The 26,754-nt window shown below is 43.1% G+C and overlaps 1 protein-coding gene across 5 annotated transcripts in view; it reads right to left on the bottom strand.

Annotated features, from left to right (window-relative positions):
- Positions 1-26,754, bottom strand: part of LOC118398375 (syntaxin-binding protein 5) — a 157,639-nt gene that overhangs the window by 60,522 nt on the left and 70,363 nt on the right. For 3 of the 5 annotated variants that reach the window (XM_052470656.1, XM_052470655.1, XM_052470654.1), the window contains exons 6-7: positions 6,749-6,812; positions 5,805-5,888 (exon numbers count right to left, since the gene is read on the bottom strand). The exons of 1 other annotated variant lie outside the window; for it this stretch is intronic. In XM_052470656.1, the coding sequence (XP_052326616.1) occupies positions 5,805-5,888; positions 6,749-6,812 (148 nt within the window). Of the gene's footprint in view, positions 1-5,804; positions 5,889-6,748; positions 6,813-19,538; positions 19,721-19,837; positions 19,945-26,754 lie in introns of those variants that run through there. One more of the 5 variants, XM_052470659.1, reaches the window with a different exon arrangement.

Consider the following 26,754-nt stretch of genomic DNA (forward strand, 5'->3'; position numbering starts at 1 on the left):
ATGGGACAAACACCCCATTGAAGCCCTGCATGCAGAGTTCTGTAAGATTGTCCTACATGTCCAGAGGAAAACTACAAACAATGCAGAATTTGGCCAATATCCACTAATAATAAAAACTCAAAAAAGAGCTATTAAGTTTTGGAAACATCTAAAATATAGTGACCCCCTCTCATATCATTACCAAGCCCTGTATGCATCCAGCTGGTCATTTAACACTGACGGGCCGCCCCCAGGTGGTGAGGGTAGGCAACAACATCTCCACCCCGCTGATCCTCAACACTGGGGCCCCACAAGGGTACGTTCTGAGCCCTCACCTGTACTCCCTGTTCACCCACGACTGCGTGGCCACGCACGCCTCCAACTCAATCATCAAGTTTGCGGACGACACAACAGTGGTAGGCTTGATTACCAACAACGACGAGACGGCCTACAGGGAGGAGGTGAGGGCCCTCGGAGTGTGGTGTCAGGAAAATAACCTCACACTCAACGTCAACAAAACTAAGGAGATGATTGTGGACTTCAGGAAACAGCAGAGGGAACACCCCCCTATCCACATCGATGGGACAGTAGTGGAGAGGGTAGTAAGTTTTAAGTTCCTCGGCGTACACATCACAGACAAACTGAAGAAATTCGGATTGTCACCAAAAGCACTCACAAACTGCTACAGATGCACAATCGAGAGCATCCTGTCGGGCTGTATCACCACCTGGTACGGCAACTGCTCCGCCCACAACCGTAAGGCTCTCCAGAGGGTAGTGAGTTCTGCACAGCGCATCACCGGGGGCAAACTACCTGCCCTCCAGGACACCTACACCACCCGATGTCACAGGAAGGCCATAAAGATCATCAAGGACAACAACCACCCGAGCCACTGCCTGTTCACCCCGCTATCATCCAGAAGGCGAGGTCAGTACAGGTGCATCAAAGCTAGGACCGAGATGGGAATTGATGAGAAATTATGTAAAATATATCACTTGCCACTTTAAACAATGCTACCTAATATAATGTTTACATACCCTACATTATTCATCTCATATGTATACGTATATACTGTACTCTATATCATCTACTGCATCCTTATGTAATACATGTATCACTAGCCACTTTAACTATGCCACTTTGTTTACATAGTCATCTCATATGTATATACTGCACTCAATACCATCTACTGTATCTTGCCTATGCCGCTCTGTACCATCACTCATTCATATATCTTTATGTACATATTCTTTATTCCCTTACACTTGTGTCTATAAGATAGTAGTTTTGGAATTGTTTGCTAGATTACTTGTTGGTTATTACTGCATTGTCGGAACTAGAAGCACAAGCATTTCGCTACACTCGCATTAACATCTGATAACCATGTGTATGTGACAAATACAATTTGATTTGATTTTGATTTGATGTAAACTTCCCACTTCAACTGTACCTGGTACAAATGTTGTCCCACTTTGATTAATTGACACCCATTTGATTTGATTTTATTTGGATTTGGTCCTGGGGCTGAGTTCACAAACCTATTCTACTAATACACTGAAGCCTCAGGGCCAGAACATCCAATCAATCAGAATAAAACAATTACACAATTAAAACAAAACTACATTGCTTATTGGGAAACACAAGTACAAGCACAAAGCAAAATGCAGTGCTATCTAGCCCTAAATAGACAGTACACCATGGCTAACTATTTGACCATGGTTACTGATCAAAACCTTAGAAAAACCTTGACAGAGTACGGGCTCAGTGAGCACAGCCTTGCCATTGAGAAGGGTAGACACAGGAAAACCTGGCTCCAAGTAGAGGTAAGGCTGTGCCACCACGGCACCACAGCAGAACCTGAGACAGAGCTGCATTTCCTGACAAAATATAAAAAATATAAAACCAGGTTTCAAAGACCTCTCTGATGAGAATAGGCTACCCATCCTGTTGGGGGAGGAAGCAGAGAGCTGTGGGTTGGCAGCGCACTACATTGCTTTATCGTTGTCTCTGATTGGGAACCATATTTAGGCAGCCATATTCTTTGAGTTTGTCGTGGGTGATTGTCCTTAGTGTCCTTGTTCCTGTCTATGTGTTAGTGTACACAAGTATAGGCTGTTTCGGTTTTCGTTACTTTTATTGTTTTTTGTAGTGTTTGTATTATATTCGTGTTACGTTTGTTTATTAAATTATGGATCGCAATCTACACGCTGCATTTTGGTCCGACTCTCCGTCAATGGAAGAAATCCCTTACAGAATCACCCACCACAAACGGACCAAGCAGCGTGTCAACAGGCAGGATCCGCAGGAGAGGCAACAGAGGCAGCAGCAGCAGGAGCAGCAGCAGCTGCAGTGGGAGAGGCTGCAATACCTGGAGAAATAGACGTGGGAGGGCGAACTGGACGGTAAAGGACCCTGGGCTCAGCCTGGAGAATATCGCCGCCCCAAGGAAGAACTGGAGGCGGCGAAAGCTTAGAGGCGCAGGTATGAGGAGGCAGCACGGCGAAGCGGATGGAATCCCGAGAGTCAGCCCCAAAAATTTCTTGGGGGGGGGGCTCACAGGGAGTAGGGCTATGCTAGGTAGGAGACCTACGCTAACTTCCTGTGGTTACCGGGGGGCTAGAGAGACCGGGCAGGCACCGTGTTATGCAGTGGTGCGCACGGTGTCCCCAGTGCGGGTGCATAGCCCGGTGCGGTATATTCCAGCTCCGAGTATCGGCCGGACTCGATTGAGCGTCGAGCCAAATGCCATGAAGCCGGCTCTACGCATCTGGTCCCCAGTGCGTCTCCTTGGGCCGGATTACATGGCACTAGCCTTGCGCTCGGTGTCTCTGGTTCGCCTGCATAGCCCAGTGCGGGCTATTCCACCTCGCCGCACTGGCAGGGCGACCGAGAGTATTCAACTAGGTAAGGTTGGGCAGGCTCGGTGCTCAAGAGCTCCAGTGCGCCTGCACGGTCTGGTCTATCCAGTACCACCTCCACACCCCAGCCCTCCGGTAGCAGCTCCCCGCACCAGGCTTCCTGTGCGTGTCCTCGGTTCAGTACCACCAGTGCCAGCACCACGCATCAGGCCTACAGTGCGCCTCGCCTCTCCTGCACTGTCGGAGTCTCCCGCCTCTCCAGCGCTGCTGGAGTCTCCTGTCTGTTCAGCGCAGCCAGAGCTGCCAGCCTGCACGGAGCAGCCAGAGCTGCCAGCCTGCATGGAGCAGTCAGAGCTGCCAGTCTGTATGGAGCAGCCAGAGCTGTCAGTCTGCATGGAGCAGCCAGAGCTGTCAGTCTGCATGAAGCAGCCAGAGCTGTCAGTCTGCATGAAGAAGCCAGAGCTGTCAGTCTGCAATGAGCTGCCAGTCTGCAAGGAGCTGCTAGTCTGCAAGGAGCTGCCAGTCTGCAAGGAGCTGTCAGTCTGCAAGGAGCTGTCAGTCTGCAAGGAGCTGGCAGTCTGCACGGGGCCACCAGAGCTGCTAGTCTGTAAGAAGCCGCCAGAGCTGTCAGCCTACATGGAGCAGCCAGAGCCGCCAGTCAGCGTGGAGCAGCCAGAGCCGCCAGTCAGCATGGAGCAGCCAAATCTTTCAGTCTGCCAGGATCCGCCCGTCAACCAGACTGTTCCAGATCCGCCAGTCAACCAGACTCTTCCAGATCCGCCAGTCAACCAGACTCTTCCAGATCCGCCAGTCAGCCAGACTCTTCCAGGTCCGCCAGTCAGCCAGACTCTCCCAGATCCGCCAGTCAGCCAGACTCTTCCAGATCCGCCAGTCAGCCAGACTCTTCCAGATCCGCCAGTCAGCCAGACTCTTCCAGATCCGCCAGTCAACCAGACTCTTCCAGATCCGCCATTCAGCCAGACTCTTCCAGAACTGCCAGTCGGCCGGGATCTGCCAGAACTGCCAGTCGGCCAGGATCTGCCAGTCGGCCAGGATCTGCCAGTCAGCCAGGATCTGCCAGTCAGCCAGGATCTGCCAGTCAGCCAGGATCTGCTGAAACCACCAGCCAGCCAGGATCTGGTAGATCTATCTACCTGCCTGAGCTTCCTCTCACTCCTGAGCTTCCTCTCACTCCTGAGCTTCCTCTCACTCCCGAGCTTCCTCTCACTCCCGAACTTCCTCTCACTCCTGAGCTTCCTCTCACTCCTGAGCTTCCTCTCACTCCCGAGCTTTCTCTCACTCCCGAGCTTTCCCTCAGTCCCGAGCTGCCTCAGTCCCGAGCTGCCCTTCAGTCCCGATCTTCTCCTCAGTCCAGTGGGGTTCTGGGTGAGGACTACTAGGCCATGGTCGGCGGTGAGGGTGGACTATCGAGGGACGCGAGGAGAGGGGACTAAGACATTGACTGAGTGGGGTTCACGTCCTGCGCCGGAGCCGCCACCATGGACAGACGCCCACCCGGACCCTCCCTATTGTTTTGAGGTGCGTTCGGGAGTCCGCACCTTAGGGGGGGGGTTCTGTCACGCCCTGGTCGAGGTCTTTTGTGTTTATCTTCAATTATTGGGTCAGGCCAGGGTGTGGCATGGGTTTTTGTATGTGGTGTGTATATATCGGGATTGTAGCTAGTGGGGTGATCTAGCAAAGTCTATGGCTGTCTGGAGTGGTTCTCAATCAGAGGCAGGTGTTTATCGTTGTCTCTGATTGGGAACCATATTTAGGCAGCCATATTCTTTGAGTTTGTCGTGGGTGATTGTCCTTAGTGTCCTTGTTCCTGTCTATGTGTTAGTGTACACAAGTATAGGCTGTTTTGGTTTTCGTTACGTTTATTGTTTTTTGTAGTGTTTGTATTATATTCGTGTTACGTTTGTTTATTAAATTATGGATCGCAATCTACACGCTGCATTTTGGTTCGACTCTCCATCAATGGAAGAAATCCCTTACAACAGAAGAACGGGTCTTCACATAAACTCATTACTGTAAGCCTGACTCTGTCTCTGTGTGTGTCTTTGTAAAACCACTCAATCCGCTTAATAAACCTCTACTGCAAGTAGAGATACAACCAAGTAATGATGTTGTTTGTTAGAAAAGGATGTTGCCTCGGAGAAACAAGTAAAAAAAATACTTTTCACCAATGTCCGACCCTCTATAGTACAAAATGAGGGCCACAGGAGAGACAGCAGGGTTCTGTGGTTCTAAAAGAGACTACACACTGTGTGTAGCCTACTGTAGTATTGGTTTCCCCATCTCTTGTAACTCAGTATGGGTACAGGTACAGACAAACACCAAACAATCCTCTTCTCTTCCTTCTTCAATATCAGCTGACAAAACCCAATATAACACTTCAAACCATCACACAGACTCAGAATTTTCTATGCCAAGAATCCCTATTTTGTATCCCACAGTGATGTGAGACAGAGACGTCCTTTTCCATTTCCTAAAATGAGCCTGCGGTGAGCCAAAACAAGCCTTCTCTTCTCTCCAGCGCTGAGCGGCTTAGATCACTGATGAACATGTCACATCAGACCCACACAACAACACAGAAGGCTGAGACGAGTGTTGGTGTATGTCGAGTAGGTATTAACGTGTGTGTGTGTGTGTGTGTTTGTGTGTGTACCTGTGTGGGTGTAGAGAAGGTATCAGAGTAGGTACATGCCTCCACTACATCTCTAGTCCTCCACAGACTCTAAAGCCATTTGATGTGATCTCTCAAAGGCAAACCATGTATATGGCATACAAGCACACAGTACACACACAGTACACACATACAAACACATACATATTGTATATACAGCACACATATATTTATACAAAGCAGTTCATTAATATTTGATTCCTCTTTTAGTATTTTCATGCGATCCCCAGATCACTGGAAGAGAGGCACTGAAAGGCATTGTGGGAGATGGTGCCTACCTCGTCATAAGTGTACCGGTAGTCTGCCTTCTTTGATTTCAGATCCCACAAGACCACGATCCCAGACTCATATCCAATTATAAGCTGGAATGAAAAAGTGACAGGCAGCTAGTGAGATTTGGCCCCGGTGAGAAGATGACCCACGTCAGAGAAGGAATAATATGCTCAAAATTCACACGGCAGGCTGTGGTGGGATGGAGGGGGGGACAATGCATACAGGATTCACAGCTTATAGGAGTCGCCTTTTGACCTTGGTTCTAAACCAACGACAAGAAAAATAAGTGCATTTTGTTAAATGTTTTATTGATATCGGTTAACCAAACCATGCCTTTCATAAAGGCTAAACCTCTAATGTTTCATAAAGGCTAATCCTCTAATGTTTCATAAAGGCTAAACCTATAATGTTTTATAAAGGTTAAACCTATAATGTTTTATAAAGGTTAAACCTATAATGTTTTATAAAGACTAAACCTATAATGTTTTATAAAGACTAAACCGATAATGTTTTATAAAGGGTAAACCTATAATGTTTTATAAAGGCTAAACCTATAATGTTTTATAAAGACTAAACCTATAATGTTTTATAAAGACTAAACCGATAATGTTTTATAAAGGCTAAACCTATAATGTTTTATAAAGGCTAAACCTATAATGTTTTATAAAGACTAAACCTATAATGTTTTATAAAGGCTAAACCGATAATGTTTTATAAAGGCTAAACCTATAATGTTTTATAAAGGTTAAACCTATAATGTTTAATAAAGGCTAAACCTATAATGTTTTATAACATCACCCACATGACTGACTTTCTCTCTGACTTTCTGTCTGTCTTTAGACTCATTGATGGCGGGGGGCATGGCACACTCTTCAACATTAACAACAAGGAACGATACACACACGTAGATGTAATGTACACAATATGTGGGCAGAGAGACACTCTATACCTTTCCCTCATCCATGGGGTTGTCACTTATGTGGACCACAGGACCTGGGTGGGCCTTGGAGGATCTAATAGAGAGGAAGAGAAAAGGAAGAGAGAGCGCAAATAAGAAGAAAAGAGAGGTGAGAAACACCATTCACCTCAGCAGCATCGAAGGGAAGTCATATACATCAGACAAGTGAGGTAGTATTACATGTGCAGAGTTCACACACATCATGTAGATCACCTTGGACAGAGGACATACATTTAGCCTAGAGCATCTAAAGGAACTTAATCCATTTGAAACAGAGCACTGGGAAGGACAGGGCTGACTGCTGAAGCCCTGAGAGTCCTCTTTCAAAGACAAGAGCTTACTGACAGGATAGATGGATGGCTGTCAGTCCCCTTTGAGTGTCTACTGTAGTGTATGTTGTGGCAGCCTAGGGGAGTCAGAGGTGAAACTCACAGTAAAATAAGACAGCGGAAGACCGTTTTGCGGTGCTCTAACCAAAGTTGTTCTTTAATTAAGGTTGTGGGGAATGGGGAGGGGAGAAATACAATGGAAAGGCCTCTCAGGTAAATGGGTGGGTCACTCTGCGTCCGCCGTGGGGGCTCCTCGGACCGCCTGTGTTAATGAACAAAAGAGAGAGAGAGAGAGATGAGTCCGGGGTTTCAACCCTTGCTCTCAACTTGCGCGGGATGACGTGCTGCACGGGACGCAGCATGGGTCCTCTTCCTTTGGGGGGGAAAAAATGAAGAGAGAGATGCAGTTGAAGTCAGAAGTTTACATACACCTTAGCCAAAAACATTTAAAACATTTTTCACAATTCCTGAGATTTAACCCTAGTAAAGATTCCCTGTCTTAGCTCAGTTAGGATCACCACTTTATTTGAATAATGTGAAATGTCAGAATAATAGTAGAGAGAATGATTTATTTCAGCATTTATTTATTTCATCACATTCCCAGAGGATCAGAAGTTGACATACACTCAATTAGTATTTGGTAGCATTGCCTTTAAATTGTTTAACTTGGGTCAAATGTTTCGGGTAGCCTTCCACAAGCTTCCCACAGTAAGTTGGATTAATTTTGGCCCATTCCTCCTGACAGAGCTGGTGTAACTGAGTGGTTTGTAGGCCTCCTTGCGCACACACACTTTTTAAGTTCTGCCCACACATTTTCTATAGGATTGAGGTCAGGGCTTTGTGATGGCAACTCCAATACCTTGACTTTGTTGTCCTTAAGCTATTTTGCCACAACGTTGGAAGAATGCTTGAGGTCATAGTCCATTTGGAAGACCCATTTGCGACCAAGCTTTAACTTCCTGATTGATGTCTTGAGATGTTGCTTCAATATATCCACATAATTTTCTTGCCTCATGATGCCATTTATTCTGTGAAGTGCACCAGTCCCTCCTGCAGCAAAGCACCCCAACAACATGATGCTGCCACCCCCGTGCTTCACCATTGGGATGGTGTTCTTCGGCTTGCAGGCCTCCCCCTTTTTCCTCCAAACATAATGATGGTCATTATGGACAAACAGTTCTATTTTTGTTTCATCAAACCAGAGGACATTTCTCCAACTCGTAGAATCTTTGTGCCCATGTTCAGTTGCAAACCATAGTCTGGCTTTTTTTATGGTGGTTTTGGAGCAGTGGCTTCTTCCGTGCTGAGTGCCATTTCAGGTTATGTCGATATAGGACTCGTTTTACTGTGGATAAAGATACATTTCCACCATGCATCTTCACAAGGTCCTTTGCTGTTATTCTGGGATTGATTTGCACTTTTTGCACAAAAATATGTTAATCTCTAGGAGACCGAATGCATCTCCTTCCTGAGCAGTATGTCGGCTGCGTGGTCCCATGGTGTTTATCCTTTTTGGGATAGGGGGCAGCATTTTCACTTTGGATGAATAGCGTGCCCAGAGTGAACTGCCTCCTACTCTGTCCCAGATGCTAATATATGCATATTATTATTAGTATTGGATAGGAAAGAGTGTCTCAGGCTTCTGACGTGCGCTCCCGACAGATTTACCTCTCGTTCCAGTGCTTTTCTTTAGACATAGGAATTCTCCGAAGCTTATTGATGTTTTATGTTAAAAGCATCCTAAATATTGATTCCATACATCGTTTGACTTGTTTCTACGACCTGTAACGGAACTTTTCAAGTTTTTGTCTGGACGAAGTGCTTGCGCCTCATGAAGATGGATTACTGGGCTAACAACGCTAACAACGTGGCTATTTGGACATAAATGATGGCCTTTATGGAACAAATCAGTCATTTATTGTTGAACTGGGATTCCTGGGAGTTTCTTCTGATGAAGATGAACCAGACTTGTAGAGGTCTACAATTTTTTTTCTGAGGTCTTGGCTGATTTCTTTGGATTTTTCCATGATGTCAAACAAAGAGGTCGGCCTTGAAATACATCCACAGGTACACCTACAATTGACCCAAATGATGTCAATTAGCCTATCAGAAGCTTCTAATGCCACAACATCATTTTCTGGAATTTTCCAAGCTGTTTAAAGGCACAGTCAACTTAGTGTATTTAAACTTCTGACCCACTGATACAGTGGATTATAAGTGAAATAATATGTCTGTAAACAATTATTGGAAAAATGACTTGTGTCATAAACAAAGTAGATGTCCTAACTAACTAGCCAAAACTATAGTTTGTTAACAATACATTTTTGGAGTGGTTGAAAAGTGTATGTAAACTTCCGACTTTTGGTGAGTCAAACATTGCCTAGAATCTTCTTTGTTGTTGGATCGAGGTGCTTATCATATTCACTCCGGTTCTTCTGAAGTCTAGATGTACCCTCTGCCTGTCTGCCCAAGCGCCCGAGTGACTGCACCTCTACTTATACCCATTTGGGGTAATGAGGGACAGGTGGGATCTATTCCAGGTGCCAATTGGTTGCAGAACCTAGACTGAGTAATATTGGTGTTGAATAGCCAGCCCCAGTTGGTGACTGTAGAGCTGCCCATTAGGCTGACTGACCTTGGCCTCTCTAGCCCTCTGGAGCTGACCATGGGCCTGCTACTTCCTTTGTAGCTCCCTGCTTGCCCAGTGTGTGTGTGTGTGTGTGTGTGTCTCTCTCCGTATCTCCATCTCCCTGCCTACCCCTCTCTCTATGAGAATACACATTTAGCTCTCTCTCTCTGTCCTCTCTCCTCTCCTTATGCCAATGGCAGTAACAATAGCATCTATCAATCTAACCCCTCTACACCCAGGCCTAAGACGGACATCACGGCTAACATAGAGGATGAAGAGAGGAAAGGAAGCTATGGCTAGGAGAATAAGGACAAAACCCATAGCTGCCCGGGTCTATAATTCAGCAACGTTAACCTAATACTGTTATTACCTCAGTGTTACTGCAGCTGGAGTTGTTTATTTATGTAATACCCCTTGCCACTGTCTCACTATTATTTAAAAACCAACCCATTCCCTGCTGCACGCACACGCACGCGTGCACACAAACATACACACAGGAAATAGCAAGGTTTTGGAGAAGGGATCACCATGGCAACAGAGGCAGGATGGGCAGAGTGCAGACAGCCTCCTGAAAACATACAGCACCCACACAGAGGCAAGCACACACACACACGCAGTGTGTGATGTGCAGGTTGACTCATAACCCGCAGACCCCGCGGTTATATCCACGGGATGGATGGGTTTAGGGTCATTAAATGGGTTGAATGAAAAAAGTTAATGTGCAATTTATATATTTTGGCTACTTGAGGTTTTTCTTTCATTATTTTAGGCTATCTGGCATTAGTGCGTAAACCTAAGCCTCAAGGTCTAACTGTACAAGCGCCAAGTAGCCTACACGCCAATCGCCAAATGCTTTTGGGAACAGGAAGAAAAGTTAACGTCAATACAGTTTTATTCAAGAAGAGAAAAGCTGCGAAATGGAGAGTTGAACATAAAGCGAAGGTAGTTTGGGAAAGATTTGGTGGAGTGGTAAAAGAGGATGATGGCAGTGCCGGCTATGTTAGCCTATGTGTGATGATCGTGAGGCGCTATACACATTCGACAGTCACAAGATGGGGATTTTGAATAGGCCTATGGCACGTCAAGGGAACTGTAGCCTACTGTTCTGGTGGGTTAGATCGAAACTAAAACCTGGAAACTGACTGTAGGTCTATAACCTCTCACACATTGCCTTAATAATATTAATTCCTGCAGAACTAAGCATTTCTTGCTGTAAAATGATACACCAAACTCTTTTTATGGCAATATTCTGGTGAGCAAGGGTTTAATTAGTCTTATAGGGCAAAATATAATGAGGAGAAAAGTGCATTGGGTATTCAGAGGATATTTATAAACTAAAATAACATTGATGCTTACAAGAAGGGTTTGGAAGTGGTTCAAGGAATAGAACTGAAAACCGGAAAATAGTTACATATCTCAAGGAACAGAAACGAAACCGGGAACGAAAGTGATCCATATACTGTTCCACAACAGAACCGTTATTTTAAAAGCATGGGAACCGTTTTTTTCCCCCAGCCATTTTTTTCTAGTCCCACAAAAGAAATGCAACTAAGCGCCTATGCAAAGCCATCACTGTGTCACTCAGAAACGTATGCCAGTGTCTGCCTGTAAGCTGAAAATCTTTGCCAGTGTGTGTGCATGTTAAGGCTACCTTCCCCCTCCGAAAAATTAACTACTATATTGATGTTACCAGAGTGATTCAGAAGATAGAGAGATAGATTTTTGATTAGCTAGAGAATAATTTATAAACTTTTTCAATGCTAGTTAAGGATACCACAGTGTAGGCCTAGTTGGATTTATTAACTACAAAAAGGTAAAAAGTGTTTTTTATTCTGGTGCTACTCTGTACACACAAGCTTGTTAGCTTGCTAGCTTAAGCTTGTTAGCTTGCTACCTCAAAGGACATTCAAAGTTCCTTCATTGAAGCCGCTCCTGCCAGGTATAATTCTGTGCACTTAATTCAAATAAAGCATGTCATAAAAAGATGCCCAGCTCTCAAAGCCTCCCCCTCAGCCTTCTCTCGCTTTCTCCTCACCCACAGAATTTGAGTTGCGCCATAGACGTAAGATGTCAACAGCTAGCTCTGTCTGCACTGATTGGTGAAGTATTTTAATGAGCGAAATGGAAAAAACTGTTGATTTCACAGGTTAAAAAAGGAACAGAAAGGAACAATATAAACTGGTACTCTTCGGGGTTTGAACTGGTTCAGAACTTTACTGTGGAATGGAACAACAACAAAAAATGGTTCTGTTCAGAAAAAAACGATCAGAAAATAATGTAGGTACAAACTCCTGCTTACAACTAATCATTTTCTTTATTCTGTCAAACTTGATCATTGAAAATAAATATAAACAGAGGTTTTACAAGTAACATTGAGTTGATGTGCAATACTTGCCCTGGAGTAGGGGCGTCTCACCTCTTCTGTAAGGTCTAAAGAGGGAGGGGTTACTGGGTAGGTTCCTCAGTCCTGCTAGTACACACACACACACACTCTCACTTCAGGTTGTCACTGTGATAGCAAAAAACTCTGATGCTTTCCTCACTAGATCTAGTCAAGTGTACAGAATTGATTTAGAGGCGAGTTGTGTTGATTCCTTTAATATCTCAGCCATCCAGGGCAAATCAAACCAAATGTATTTGTCACATGCGTCATGAGCAATAGGTGTACGCTAACAGTTAAATGCTTACTTACAGTTCCTTTTCCCAACAATTCAGAGTCCTTTTCCCTTTACTTGGTCGACAACAAAGTATTGAGAGGAGCCCCTACAAGGCTCTACATCTGTATCTGTGCAAGAGTGTGAAAATGAATGACAAGATTTAGAGGCCTGAATTCCACACCCCGTACTTCTCTCATAATGGATAGAGCTTGCAGTGGAATCTGACTTCTATATGGATGGCATTCACTTTAGCCCATATCATATTGCATGCATCACATTCACACACACACATATGCAATATACACAGACCATATTTAGGCCATCAAACCCAATGTCCCATAGCAGATATCATACACACAAACACCGTCAAAGACCATCAACCACCTGTGGTGTTTATCACAAGTGGATAGTATCAGCATGCATGCATAACCATACACGTACACAAAACACACACCAGAGCATGTGAGCTGATTTGAGTGGTTGGAAATCCTGCTCGTTGCTCATGAAGTGGTGCTTGCCCACTGCTCCTACTTCATGTCCTTTCCAACCGCTCCTAAAACTGCTGTGTGCTCACGGGAAAACATACGGACGCTCCAAATTTTCCCTGTTCATTAAAATCACAATTGAACCAACACCCATTTACTTTTGTGACCATCTGGACCGACCATTTGTTTTTGAAGTATTGAAACCAAACCATATGATTATAATGAATATTATTGAATAAACATGAAACGGTGAATGTAAGAAGTGCACATCGTTTCAAATAGGCTACATGTCATAATAAACAGAATATAAACACTCTACATAGGTCAGGAGCCAGACAAGGAGACTAAGACTGAATGAAAATGTATTATTTAGGCTATATTATTTCAAGGCTATAGTCTACAAAGAAATACATTGTGAAGCATTTGTGAGTGCGTTACAATAGGCTGGTAGGGACATAAAGCGCTCAGTATTTAAACAACATTTCATTGTATAGTCTATTCATCATTATAGTCTAAAAAATTGCACATATAGGCTGTGACTTACTTAGAGAATGAAATACAAATTAAACGGAAAATGACTTATTACTGCCTTTGAATTCATTTTTAGAAACAGTAGTTTGGTCAGTCTATGGCTTCAGGCTCATGCGATGGTCCCTGGAGAGCAGGCCACCAGTGGAGAATATCCTCTCCTCACTTGCAGAGTAACCCAATCAAAAGGGAACGCTCCTTGAACAGGGGAATATGCCAGGCCTATTGGGCCGAAATCAATTATGGCCTACTGTATAGATTAGGGTTCTCCAACTGACAAATCTGGCCCACCAGCAATATTATCTGGCCCCCAAAAGCCCCCCAAATTATTCTAAATATGTTTTTATTAAAAAACAATATACATGAATAAAAATATGTAGGACTGAGATGCAAAAAGCCCGAAATGCAATGTCCCAAGAAGGAAGTTACCCTACCTAAATAATGCAAAAGTTACATTTTAATGTATCTAATAAAGCAGGCAGCGGACCATTTTGTGGTGCTGAAACGTAAAGCTGCAACCGCAGCACAATCAATAGGAGTTGACCAGCGCCTGGTTCTGAAAATATAGCGAACTCTTTATGCGGGTGGCACACAGCAACAGATGGGGAAAAACTACACCAGTCGAGTAATTCACTTCAACAATAATCTTCATTTCAATTTTACTTTACAAACAACAAGAGGGCTTAATTGGAGTCAATTTCTTCCGAGCCTAGGCCATATAAAATAACTTAACTGACTGAGGTAGGCTGAGGCATAACAGCATCTTTCACAAAAAAAATATGACCTAATATTCTGTTATAATCTCCACCCGGCACAGCCAGAAGAGGACTGGCCACCCCTCATAGCCTGGTTCCTCTCTAGGTTTCTTCCTAGGTTTTGGCCTTTCTAGGGAGTTTTTCCTAGCCAACGTGCTTCAACACCTGCATTGCTTGCTGTTTGGGGTTTTAGGCTGGGTTTCTGTACAGCACTTTGAGATATCAGCTGATGTATGAAGGGCTATATAAATATTTATATATTGATTTATATGACCTAATATAAATGTATTTTTTTTTAAATGATGCCTACTTCCAATTGCAACTGGACAAAAATGTAGCATCCTACATAAAACAATACTTGAAAGAAAAAAAGACCAAGTCTGTTTCTGAATGTCTGTATCGGGAGTCTCGGGATAGCCTGCTCCTGTAAGAACAAACAGAAAATACTGTCAACTTGAGACCTAAATAGCCCTGTATAAGCACTCACAATAATGTTAGTATTTACTAAATACAGTCATGTAGGCCACTGAGGTACTTACTTGGACACAATCTTGTGGATGTCTTGTGAGATAGATGTGAGTATAATGCGCAGGCAGTCTGACTAGAAGTCAAAAGTTTGGACAAACCCACTTATTCAAGGGTTTTTCTTTATTTTTACTATTTTCTACATTGTAGACATAAACACACACACACACACACACACACACACACACACACTGAAGCAGCGAAAACAGTCACCCTGACCTATGGTAACATGGTATTAACACCCCTAGCAACATGCTACCATCAATGATGGCAACATGCCAACACAATATGTTTTGACTACCTATTAACAGTAGGTGTATTTGGGGAAGTGGTATATTGTAGGTGTAGTTATCACAATAAGCTAACAAAAAAGAGTCAGAGAGAGATTTTGACAGAGATGGGGAATGGATAGAAAGAAAGAGTGGAGTGGGGTGTGAGGACTAGTGGGTAAGCTTTGCTATCGTCTAGGTCCGTTAGAGGATTGGCTGATTAGCCTCTCTAGGGTATGTGGGACGCTGGCGTCCCAACTGGCCAACATCCAGTGAGATTGCAGAGTGCCAAATTCAAATACAGAAATACTCATTATAAAAATTCAGAAAACAAAACATATTTTACATAGGTTTAAAGATGAACTTCTTGTGAATCCAACCACGGTATCAGATTTAAAAAATGCTTTACGGCGAAAGCAAACCGTACGATTATTTGAGAATATAGCCCAGTTGACAAATTATTACAAACAGTAACCAGCCAAGCAGAAGCGTTACAAAACTCAGAAATAGAGATATAATTAATCCCTTACCTTTGATAATCTTCATATGGTTGCACACAGAATACATTCATTCACTCAATAAATGTTCCTTTTGTTAGATAAAGTCTCTTTAAATCCAAAAACCTCTGTTTTGTTTGCACGTTTTCTTCAATAATCCACAGACTCAAACGCAGTCAAAACAGGCAGACAAAAAAATCATAATTGTATCCGTAAAGTTCATAGAAACATGTCAAACGATGTTTATATTCAATCCTCAGGTTGTTTTTAGCCTAAATGATCTATAATATTTCAACCGGACAATAACGTTGTCAATATAAAAGGTAAACAAGAAATGCACTCTCTCGGGATCGCGCATGAAAAAGCTCTGTGACACGTCAGGGTCCACTCATTCAGACTGGTCTTACTCCTCATTTATAAGAATACAAGTCAAACAATTTCTAAAGACTGTTGACATCTAGTGGAAGGCATAGGAACTGAAAACTGAGTCCTAAGTCAATGGATACTGTAATGGCATTGAAAAAAAACTACTTCAGGTTTTCGCCTGCCAAAAATGTTATACTCAGAAACACTATTTTAACAGTTTTGGAAACTTTAGAGTGTTTTCCATCCAAATCTACCAGTTATATGTACATCATATCTTCTGGGCCTGAGTAGCAGGCCGTTTAATTTGGGCATGCTTTTCATCCAAAATTCCAAATGCTGCCCCCTACCCTAGAGAAGTTAGATCACCAAACCCTGACTGCATGGGGCTCTCTCACACTTACACTCAGGATGCAGGGAAATTGGTAAGTATTGACTGAATTATGCATTTTCATACACACACACACCAGTGGAGGCTGCTGAGGGGAGGACGGCTCATTATAATCGCTGGAACGGAGTCAATGTAATGGCTTCAAACACATGGGAAACATGTATTTGATACCGTTCCACTCATTCCACTCCAGCCATTCCCACGAGCCCATCCTACCCAATTAAGGTGCCACCAACTTCCTGTGAGGCACACACACACGGAGAGTTAGCAAAAGACAGGAATAAAGTGGGGGAAGGGAAAAGCGGGAGAGAGAACACCCTCTGGTGTTAACATGAACTGTGTGTCATAGTGGGCCTTAGGCTGTCCTTTACTCCTGTTATAGTTTTCCCTTGTACACACGGACAACATCCCTGACTATGACTCATAACACACACCTTTTCCATTGCATGTTCTCATTCACACATGACCTGGCCTCCTCCCCCTTGTGGGTGACAGTACAAGAGGCAGGGAGTAAGTCACACATACAGTGTAGTTCCAGGCTAGGCCCAGAGCCAGAGGTGTGGTTACTAAATGCAGTCTTTAAATAGCAGGAGCCTGGCCTGAGGATGTTTACCATACACTGAAGCACAGAACAGAACCGAGCTAGCCATTGTTGCTATACTCTCCACACAGAGATAGTGAGAGAGGGAGGATAGCTAATAGGCAAATTGTACTATCCTCACCCACACCTGATTCTGATCTGGGAAACTGAGCTGGGCTATGATGACTTTAATGTGATTACTACAGGGATGGTGATGACTGGCTTTGTAATGTCCCCACTATCCCTACTACTGTATGTCACATACTCTTTGGTCTGCTAAATTGGTTGTACTGTTCTTCACTATGCCTAGTCTAATCTTGAACACAACTTACTGTTACCTAGAAGTTCTTGGTGAACTAAACTAGAACAGAACTGAACTGCAGTGTTCTGCTGTAGTATTGAGTGCTGCAGTATTTCCTAGTAATCTGCTTGACAGTGTTCAGTTCCACTCTGTAATGTTCAGTGCTCTGATCTTGTGTATTTCTCTCTATGCAGTGCAATACTGAGGTGGTGTAATATGAAGAGCGCCATCTTCATTGTTCCCTTCAACCGCCCACTCCACTGTCCCTCTCTGATGACAGCATCAAAAGAGAATAATAGGAGAAGACAAAGGAAGTCAAGGTATCTAACCTTCATTCCAGCAGCCCAGAATAAGACGAGAGGGGGAGAGAGAGGGAGAGAGAAAGTGCCACCTGAAACACTCTCAGATATCCCCTTATCATAAAAGCCTTTATGTGCAGATGTTCTGTTGTCATCAGAACTGCATATGGGCCACATGCACACACATATACAGTGCCTTCAGAAAGTATTCACACCCCTTGACTTTTTCCACATTTAGTTGTGTTGAAATTGATTAAATTACACCCACGGTTATATCCGCGGGGTGGACGGGTTTAGGGTCATTAAATATCAGGTGGGTGGCAGGCAGGTTGAATAAAGAGATAACCTACACGTCAATCGCCAAATGATTTTGGGAACAGGCTAGAAAAAGTTTACATCAAATCCACAGGAGGCAAAAAGGGCAATGTCGGAGTTTAATTCAATAAGAGAAAATATGCGAAATGGAGAGTTGATAATAAAGAGAAGGGAGGGCCAGTAATGTAATATTTGGAAAACATTTGGTGAAGTGGTAAATGAGGATGATAGCAGTGTTATGTGTGATGATTGTGAGGACCTATACAAATTTGACAGTCACAAAACACGGACTTAAAACAGGCCTGTGTCACATGTCCCAAGATAGCGCCGACAGATAGAGCAGCTCTGCTTCTAACTCCTAAACAACTTTGCAGTATTTTGTTATTTTGTGTGTTATTTATTAAATTATTAGCCCAGGACATGTTTTGTATTATTACATACAGCCGGAAATAACGTTTGTATATCAGAGAGGCGGTAACTCACCAGCATTACGAGCGGGAATGCGAATTTCCCGAATTGTTCGTACCCCCCATGGCAACTGAACTGATTCCAGAGGCTGATCTAAAACACTGCCAGCGGAGAATAGGTATTCGGAGTGGACTTCTAGTCCAACTCAGGAGGCGCGCACACCATAAAGTAGATGAGCTCAGGGCGAGAATCTCCTTCCAGAGAGACATCAGGGATTGTAACATACTCTGTTTCACGGAAACATGGCTCTCAGGATATAGTGTCTTTATCCATACAGCCAGTCCATACAGCCAGTCCATACAGTTCTCAGTATATCACACAGACAGGAATAAAGAACTCCCTGGGAAGAAGAAACGTGGGGGTGTAAAACAAGCCTCGTCGCGGACACAGGCGTCTTGCTTCCGGACAAGCTAAACACCTTCTTTTCCCACTTTGAGGATAACACAGTGCCACCGACGCGGCTTGCTACCAAAGAGATGACTATCGCCCCGTAGCACTCACTTCTGTCATCATGAAGTTCTTTGAAGAGGCTATTTAAGGATCATATCCCCTCTATCTTACCTGACACTCTAGACCCATTTAAAATAATCTCTCACTCAATGTTGACAAAACAAAGGAGCTGATCGTGGACTTCAGGAAACAGCAGAGGGAGCACGCCCCTATCCACAACGATGGGATTGCAGTGGAGCAGATGGAAAGCTTCAAGTTCCTCGGCATACACATCACTGACGATCTGAAATGGTCCACCCACACAGCTAGTGTGTGAAGAAGGCGCAACAGTGCTTCTTCAAGGAGGCTGAAGAAATTTGGCTTGGCACCTAAAACCCTCACAAACTTTTACAGATGCACAATTGAGTGCCTCCTGTCGGGCTGTATTACTGCCTGGTACGCTATCATTCAGAAGGTGAGGTCAGTACAGGTGCACCGAGAGACTGAAAAACAGCTTCTATCTCAAGGCCATCAGACTGTTAAATAGCCACAAGGCAGCTTCCACCCGGTTACGTAACCCTGCACCTTAGATGCTGCTGCCCTATAGACATGAAATCACTGGTCACTTTAATAATGGAACACTAGCCACTATACTAATGTCTACATATTTTTGCTTTACTCATCTCATATGTGTATACTGTATTATATTCCACTTTATTTTAGTCTATGCCAGTCTGACATTGCTCATTCTAATATTTATACATTCCATTCTTTTAAGTTGTGAGTATTGCGTGTATTGTTGTTAATTGTTAGATGTTACTGTACTGTTGGAGCTAGAAACACAAGCATTTCACTACACCCTCAATAACATCTGCTAAACATGTGTATGTGTAACCGGTGTTATGGCTAGATAGTTGGCTGGGTGCACACTAATAGCGTTTCAATCTGTGACGTCACTCACTCTGAGACCTTGAAGTAGTTGTTTCCCTTGCTCTGCAAGGGCCGCGGCTTTTGTGGAGTGATAGGTAACAATGCTTCGAGGGAGGCAGTTGTTGATGTGTGCAGAGGGTCCCTGGTTCAGTGCGAGGAGAGGGACGGAAGGAACACTGTGACATTGATGCTGTTGATCCGGATCACTGGTTGCTGCGGAAAAAGAGGAGGTCAAAAAGGAGGGTGAGTGTAACCGGTGTAAAATGGCTAGCTAGTTAGCGCGTTGCGCGCTAATAGTGTTTCAATCGGTGACGTCACTGGCTCTGAGACCTTGAAGTGGTTGTTTCCTTTGCTCTGCAAGGGCCGCGGCTTTTGTGGAGCGATGGGTAATGATGCTTCAAGGGTGACTGTTGTCGATGTGTGGAGAGGGTCCCTGGTTTGAGCTCAAGTAGGGGCAAGGAGAGGGACAAAAGCAGAACTGTTACATATACAGTGGAAGAACAAGTATTTGATACACTGCAGATTTGGCCGGTTTTTCTACTTACAAAGCATGGAGAGGTCTGTAATTTGTATCATAGGTACACTTCAACTGTGAGAGACGGAATCTAAAACAAAAATCCAGAAAATCACATTGTATGATTTTTAAGTAATTAATTTGCATTTTATTGCATGACATAAGTATTTGATACATCAGAAAAGCAGAACTTAATATTTGGTACAGAACCCTATTTTTGCAATTACAGAGATCATACGTTTCCTGTAGTTCTTGACCAGGTTTGCACACACTGCAGGATTTTGGCCCACTCCTCCATACAGATCTTCTCCAGATCCTTCAGGTTTCGGGGCTGTCGCTGGGCAATACGGACTTTCAGCTCCCTCCAAAGATTTCTTATTGGGTTCAGGTCTGGAGACTGGCAAGGCCACTCCAGGACCTTGAGATGCTTCTTACGGAGCCACTCCTTAGTTGCCCTGGCTGTGTGTTTCGGGTCGTTGTCATGCTGGAAGACCCAGCCACGACCCATCTTCAATGCTCTTACTGAGGGAAGGAGGTTGTTGGCCAAGATCTCGCGATACATGACCCCATCCATCCTCCCCTCAATACGGTGCAGTCGCCCTGTCCCCTTTGCAGAAAAGCATCCCCAAAGAATTATGTTTTCACCGCCATGCTTCACGGTTGGGATGGTGTTCTTGGAGTTGTACTCATCCTTCTTCTTCCTCCAAACACGGCGAGTGGAGTTTAGACCAAAAAGCTCTATTTTTGTCTCATCAGACGACATGACCTTCTCCCATTCCTCCTCTGGATCATCCAGATGGTCATTGGCAAACTTCAGACCGGCCTGGACATGCGCTGGCTTGAGCAGGGGGACCTTGCGTGAGCTGCAGGATTTTAATCCATGACGGCGTAGTGTGTTACTAATGGTTTTCTTTGAGACTGTGGCCATGCCCAGAGACTGTGGCCATGCCCTGCCGTGTTGTTCTGGGCTGATCCCTCACCTTCCTCATGATCATTGATGCCTCACAGGGTGAGATCTTGCATGGAGCCCCAGACCGAGGCTGATTGACCGTCATCTTGAACTTTTTCCATTTTCTAATAATTGCACCAACAGTTGTTGCCTTCTCACCAAGCTGCTTGCCTATTGTCCTGTAGTCCATCCCAGCCTTGTGCAGGTCTACAATTGTATCCCTGATGTCCTTACACAGCTCTCTGGTCTTGGACATTGTGGAGAGGTTGGAGTCTGTTTGATTGAGTGTGTGGACAGGTGTCTTTTATACAGGTAACAAGTTCAAACAGGTGCAGCTAATACAGGTAATGAGTGGCGAACAGGAGGGCTTCTTAAAGAAAAACTCTGTGAAAAAGGTCTGTGAGAGACAGAATTCTTACTGGTTGGTAGGTGATCAATTACTTATGTCATGCAATTAAATGCCAATTAATTACTTAACTCATACAATGTGATTTTCTGGATTATGTTTTAGATTCTGTCTCTCACAGTTGAAGTGTATCTATGATAAAAATTACAGACCTTTGTCTGTGTATCTATGTGTAGTATAGTCATATATCATAGTGTATCTATGATAAAAATTACATGCTTTGTAAGTAGGAAAACCTGCCAAATCGGCAGTCTATCAAATACCTGTTCTCCCCACTGTATGTGACAAATACATTTAATTTGATTTAGATTTGGAACATCAAGGGAACTGTAGCCTACTGTTCAGATGGGTTAAATGGAAACTGGAATGTGGACACTGACGATGGGTCTATAACATCTCACACATAGCCTTAATATTAACTCCTGCCGAATTAAGCATTTTTTGCATGAAATGTATACTAAATGTAAGCAAAATTTGGACTCTGGAACAGGAGTGGAGAAATATGATTTATTTCTTTCAGCATCTTGAGAGAATGTGAATGCTCAGTTAGATATTGTCTTTAGCAGTGGAGGCTCCTCAGAAGAAGAAGAGGAGGACCATCATCCTCAGTGAATTTCATACAAATACAAATAGTGAAACATTAAAAAAGTTATCCTTTTTAGATAAAACTATACTAAATACATTAACATGTCACCAAATAATTGATAAAAATACATTGTTTTGCATTTAAGGTCTACAGTAGCCTCAGATGCACTCTGTGGGGTAGCACCATGGTGTAGCCAGAGGCCAGCTAGCTACTGTCCTCCTCTGGGTATATTGACTTCAAAACAAAGCCTAGGAGGCTCATGGTTCTCACCCTCTTCCATAGACTTACACAGTAATTATGACAACTTCAGGAGGACGTGCTCCAACTTATTAGAGCTCTTACAGCATGAACTGACATGTTGTCCACCCAATCAAATGATCAGAGAATGACTCTAGTACTGAAAGCATAAGATACAGCTAGCTAGCACTGCAGTGCATGAAATGTAGTGAGTAGTTGACTCAAAGAGAGAGAAAGATAATAGTTGAACAGTTTTAAACAAATTAATTTATTCCAAAATATTGAGAAGCAAGAGAGAGAGAGCTAACTATATTCGGTTTACATTTTTCTATTTTACTTTCACTTGCACTTAGCTAGCAAATGCAGCTAGCTAGTTTAGCCTACTCAACCAACCAGCTCAAACAGAGAGGGATGCTATGTTAGATAGATGGCTATCCAACACTGGAACTCTTCTAAGTCAAGGTAAGCTTTTGGTTTTATAAATATATTGCCCCCGGGCCCGCCGGGGTAACTGCTAAACTGCTTTCTGACTGTACACTGTATTGCATGATTGTAGCGTGTTTACTAACGCGTTCGGTCTAGTAGCTATGTTGACCATGACGTTAACGGTCATGATATGAAGGTTTGGCATGTAAAGATTTTTTTGGTCACAGACAGCTGCAATGTTGTGCACTGAAGTCTTCAAGCGAAGAGAAAAGGTGAGAGGAGGAGAGCGCGTAGATAGTTGTGAGAAGGAATTATATATACAACGAGCAAAGTGACCATGCTGTTTTTTGTGGCTGCTATGTAAGTCAACTGTGTTTGCATGTGATCAGGGGTGCATTCATTCCACTGATTCTGTTGAAAAAGGTTTCTTAAACGGAAGCGAACAGAACGAAACGGAGATAAATATACCTGAATTTGTCCAATAAAAACTCACATTCGGAACTGGTGAACTAATGATTACACCCTAGATCAGCTAGATGCAGGCAAGAGTGTGCAAGGCGGTATTGAATGCGTCACTGTCTGCCACCTTCATTAATCAAAAATCTCTCAACCTGTGCACCTACAGTGCCTTGCGAAATTATTCGGCCAGTTTTATAGTTTTACAGTTTTATATCATTATGTTTGAAGCCTGAAATGTGGCAAAAGGTCGCAAAGTTCAAGGGGGCCGAATACTTTCGCAAGGCACTGTATGTTGTAAACTTTCATTCATACTGTAGGCTAGGTTGTAGCAAACACATGATGGGTACAGGTCAAATTTGAGTATCATGTAGTAGCCTAAACCTACTGATTTTACATTGAGCTGGGTGAATGGAATATCAATGACAGTAATACAATATGCTGTAATAGAAATAATAGCAATAAAAAATGATCATCCTCCCTCATCGTAAATGGCATGGACCACCACTGGTCTGTAAAAGGTGCTGTCTTTATCAGCATAATAAAAGCTGATAGTATTTCAACCACATAAAATATGCATCCAAGACAAACTGATTGCCTTTTCTCCCCGGTCCCTTAACGTCTTTGCTCCGCATTCTATTGATTTATGACATTATTCTGGTGAGCAAGAGTTTATTTAGTCTTGTAGGGTAACATACAATGACAGAAGAGAAGCTGCATCTATCTAATTATAGACAAGTTGATTCACAAATAGCCTACCAAAATGTCAGAAATTATATGCAGAAACATATCTAAGTCAGGCCCATATCTAAATCACTTTATCACATGTAGTCGGGCAGTTGCTGATGGTTATTAGCAATTGTGGGCGGGTGAACAAATAGCTGACTCACGCAGGGCTGCGGAGGTGATTACATTTCGTCAGCTAGTGATTGTCAAGCAAATAACTGCTGGTCTCAAGGTAATTGACCGTTCATGAACACAAACACATTGAGCATCTCCTGGCTTCCACACCTACAAGCTACTGATCCAGTCCTCTGGAACATCTGCTGTTCATTTTAAAAAGTCTAATAAATCCATTTAAGATCGTCTACACCATCACAATAAATCCATTATTTATGTTAGACAGATCTAAAGAAACATGATATGAAGAAAATGTCATCTATTTCAGAAGAACAGAATAGCATACTCTGAGTTCTTTATGTTAGGTCCTGATCTGGATTTGCCATGATATGCCAAATGGCTGTGGGCTACATTAGTTCATTTAGCAGTCAAGATTTGCTTAGAATTCCGTGGCATTATTTGATATTATTTTATAGTATGAAGAATATAATTGAACATAGTTGAATAAAATAGAAATAATGATTTCAAAGTATTTCTGAGGGTGTGCGCGCACGCAGCTATTCTGTGTTGAGCTGTTAACAAAGAAACAGGTCGTCCTGTATGCTTAATTTAGGGTTATTTATGTGATACAAACGTTGGGCTATATGTTTTGATTTGTATTACATTCTAAGACTGCATGACGCAACTCCAATGAAGATTGGAATAAAGTCACATGAAAGGCATGAGCTCTGCTTTGTTTCGTGCACAGGCGGCACACACTTCATCAGTTTCTCATTCACAATTTGACAAGCACTTGATAATGCTCAAGTTTCCTGGCGGCATCCGCGTCGTGTGGCCGTCATGCTTGGCAATAATGCTTGGCTGTAATGCTTGGCTGTAATGCCTGGCAGTAATGCTTGGATGTAATGCCATAAAAAATGTCATGCCTTTAGCGGACAGTGGCCGTTGTGCCCTTGGGCTGAATACATTGATGTCAGAGTGATTACAGGGACAATTGTGTGCTGACCATCAGCAGCATCAGAGCTTGGAGAAGTCCAGTTACCGTGACAAAACGGTCAAGTGGAATTTGACTGCGGTCACGACTCTTTACTGCCGGTGTTACGGTAATGTGGTCACCGTAACATCCCCTAGACCCGCGCGCCACTCCTACACAACAATACCCCAATAACCCATGTCAAAGTGTAATTATGTTTTTAGAAGTCAATAAGTATTCAAACCCTTTGTTATGCCACACCTAAATAAGTAGTCCAATTCTGATTAACGAGTCACATAATAAGTTGCATGGACTCACTCTGTGTACAATAATAGTGTTTAACATCATTTTAGAATGACTACCTCATCCCTGTACCCCCTGTATCTGTAAAGTCCCTCAGTCGAGCAGTGAATTTCAAACACAGATTCAATCACAAAGACTAGGGAGGTAACCCTATTGGTGGATGGGTAAAAATAATAAAAAGCAGACATTGAATAACCCTTTGAGCATGGTGAAGTTATTAATCACACTTTTGATTGCGTATCAATACACCTAGTCACTACAAAGACAGGCGTCCTTCCCAACTTGTTGCCGAAAGGGAAGGAAACCGCTTAGGGATTTCACCATGAAGCAAATGGTGACTTCAAAACAGTTACAGAGTTTAACAACTGTGAAAGGAGAAAACTGAGGATAGGTCACCAACAATGTAGTTACGCCACAACACTAACCAAAATGACAGAGTGAAAAGAAGGAAGTCTGTACAGAATAAAAAATATTCCAAACACGCATCCTGATTGCAATAAGGCATTCAATTGAAATGAATGGAAATTAAATTAACTTTACATTATATCCTGAATACAAAGTCTTATGTTTGAAGCAAATCCAACACAACGCACCACTGAGTATGACTTTTCAAACTGTGTCGTGACTTGACTTTGACATGAATCTGAAGACATTTATTTATGTAATTAACTATGTTTAATTGTTAACCGGTTTAATGAATCATGCAACAATCAACACATTAGGATCCGGGGCACCATAAGAGCGGTTCTTGAAAGAGTTAACATCTCCTGAATTAAACTTTAAAAACTTTAAAAACCTATTAATCATAACCTCGTATCATATCATCATTCTGAACAGTCGTAACCTCCTTCATCTACAAAAACCCAAGCCATACTTATGATTCAGTACTACACAAATTGGTTTAATTATTTATTTACGATCTAATTAAATGGGAACACAGGATAAACATACACACTTTGCACCGGTTATTGACTGAAGTCTTAAAACGCTGAAAACAGGTCCCTAGCGGGATGACAACAACATGGCTGCTTGTTAAAGAAGAGATGGAGAAGGAGGGAGAGAGGGACAGAGACACTAAAAATGGGTACATTCAAAAACTACTCTCACCTACAGTAACCATATACTTTGCACACAAACCGCTGCCCGCTTTGAGTAAGAATATCAAGAATGTATTTACGTGAAATGCCTGGGTTCGACGGGGATCTCTCTCGGTGAATAGGGTAGCCTTGGAAAGGAAGTTGGGCCTTTTCGCGGCACGCTTGTAAGACTCTGATTGTCCAAAATGGTTCCGACAAGTCTTCTACTGTTGTCCTTCTCTGCAGTTGTCCGATATCCAGTGACTTGTCGTGTAGTCCGGAACAGAACTACAGAGTTGACTTTCCTTCCATTCACTCTTGAAGAGGCTTCTTTGAAGATAGGCTAGGCTAGGGGAGTGTATCGTCTCCACCTCGTGTCGAGATTCAAAGTTCAAACCACTTTAAACGTGCAGCTGCAGCTTCACATCTTTCTGGTCTGATGTGTTTTTTTCTTAACCCATCATTTATACAATTTGCTCAA

Source organism: Oncorhynchus keta, chromosome 19 (assembly GCF_023373465.1).
Source record: "Oncorhynchus keta strain PuntledgeMale-10-30-2019 chromosome 19, Oket_V2, whole genome shotgun sequence".
Lineage (NCBI taxonomy): Eukaryota > Metazoa > Chordata > Actinopteri > Salmoniformes > Salmonidae > Oncorhynchus > Oncorhynchus keta.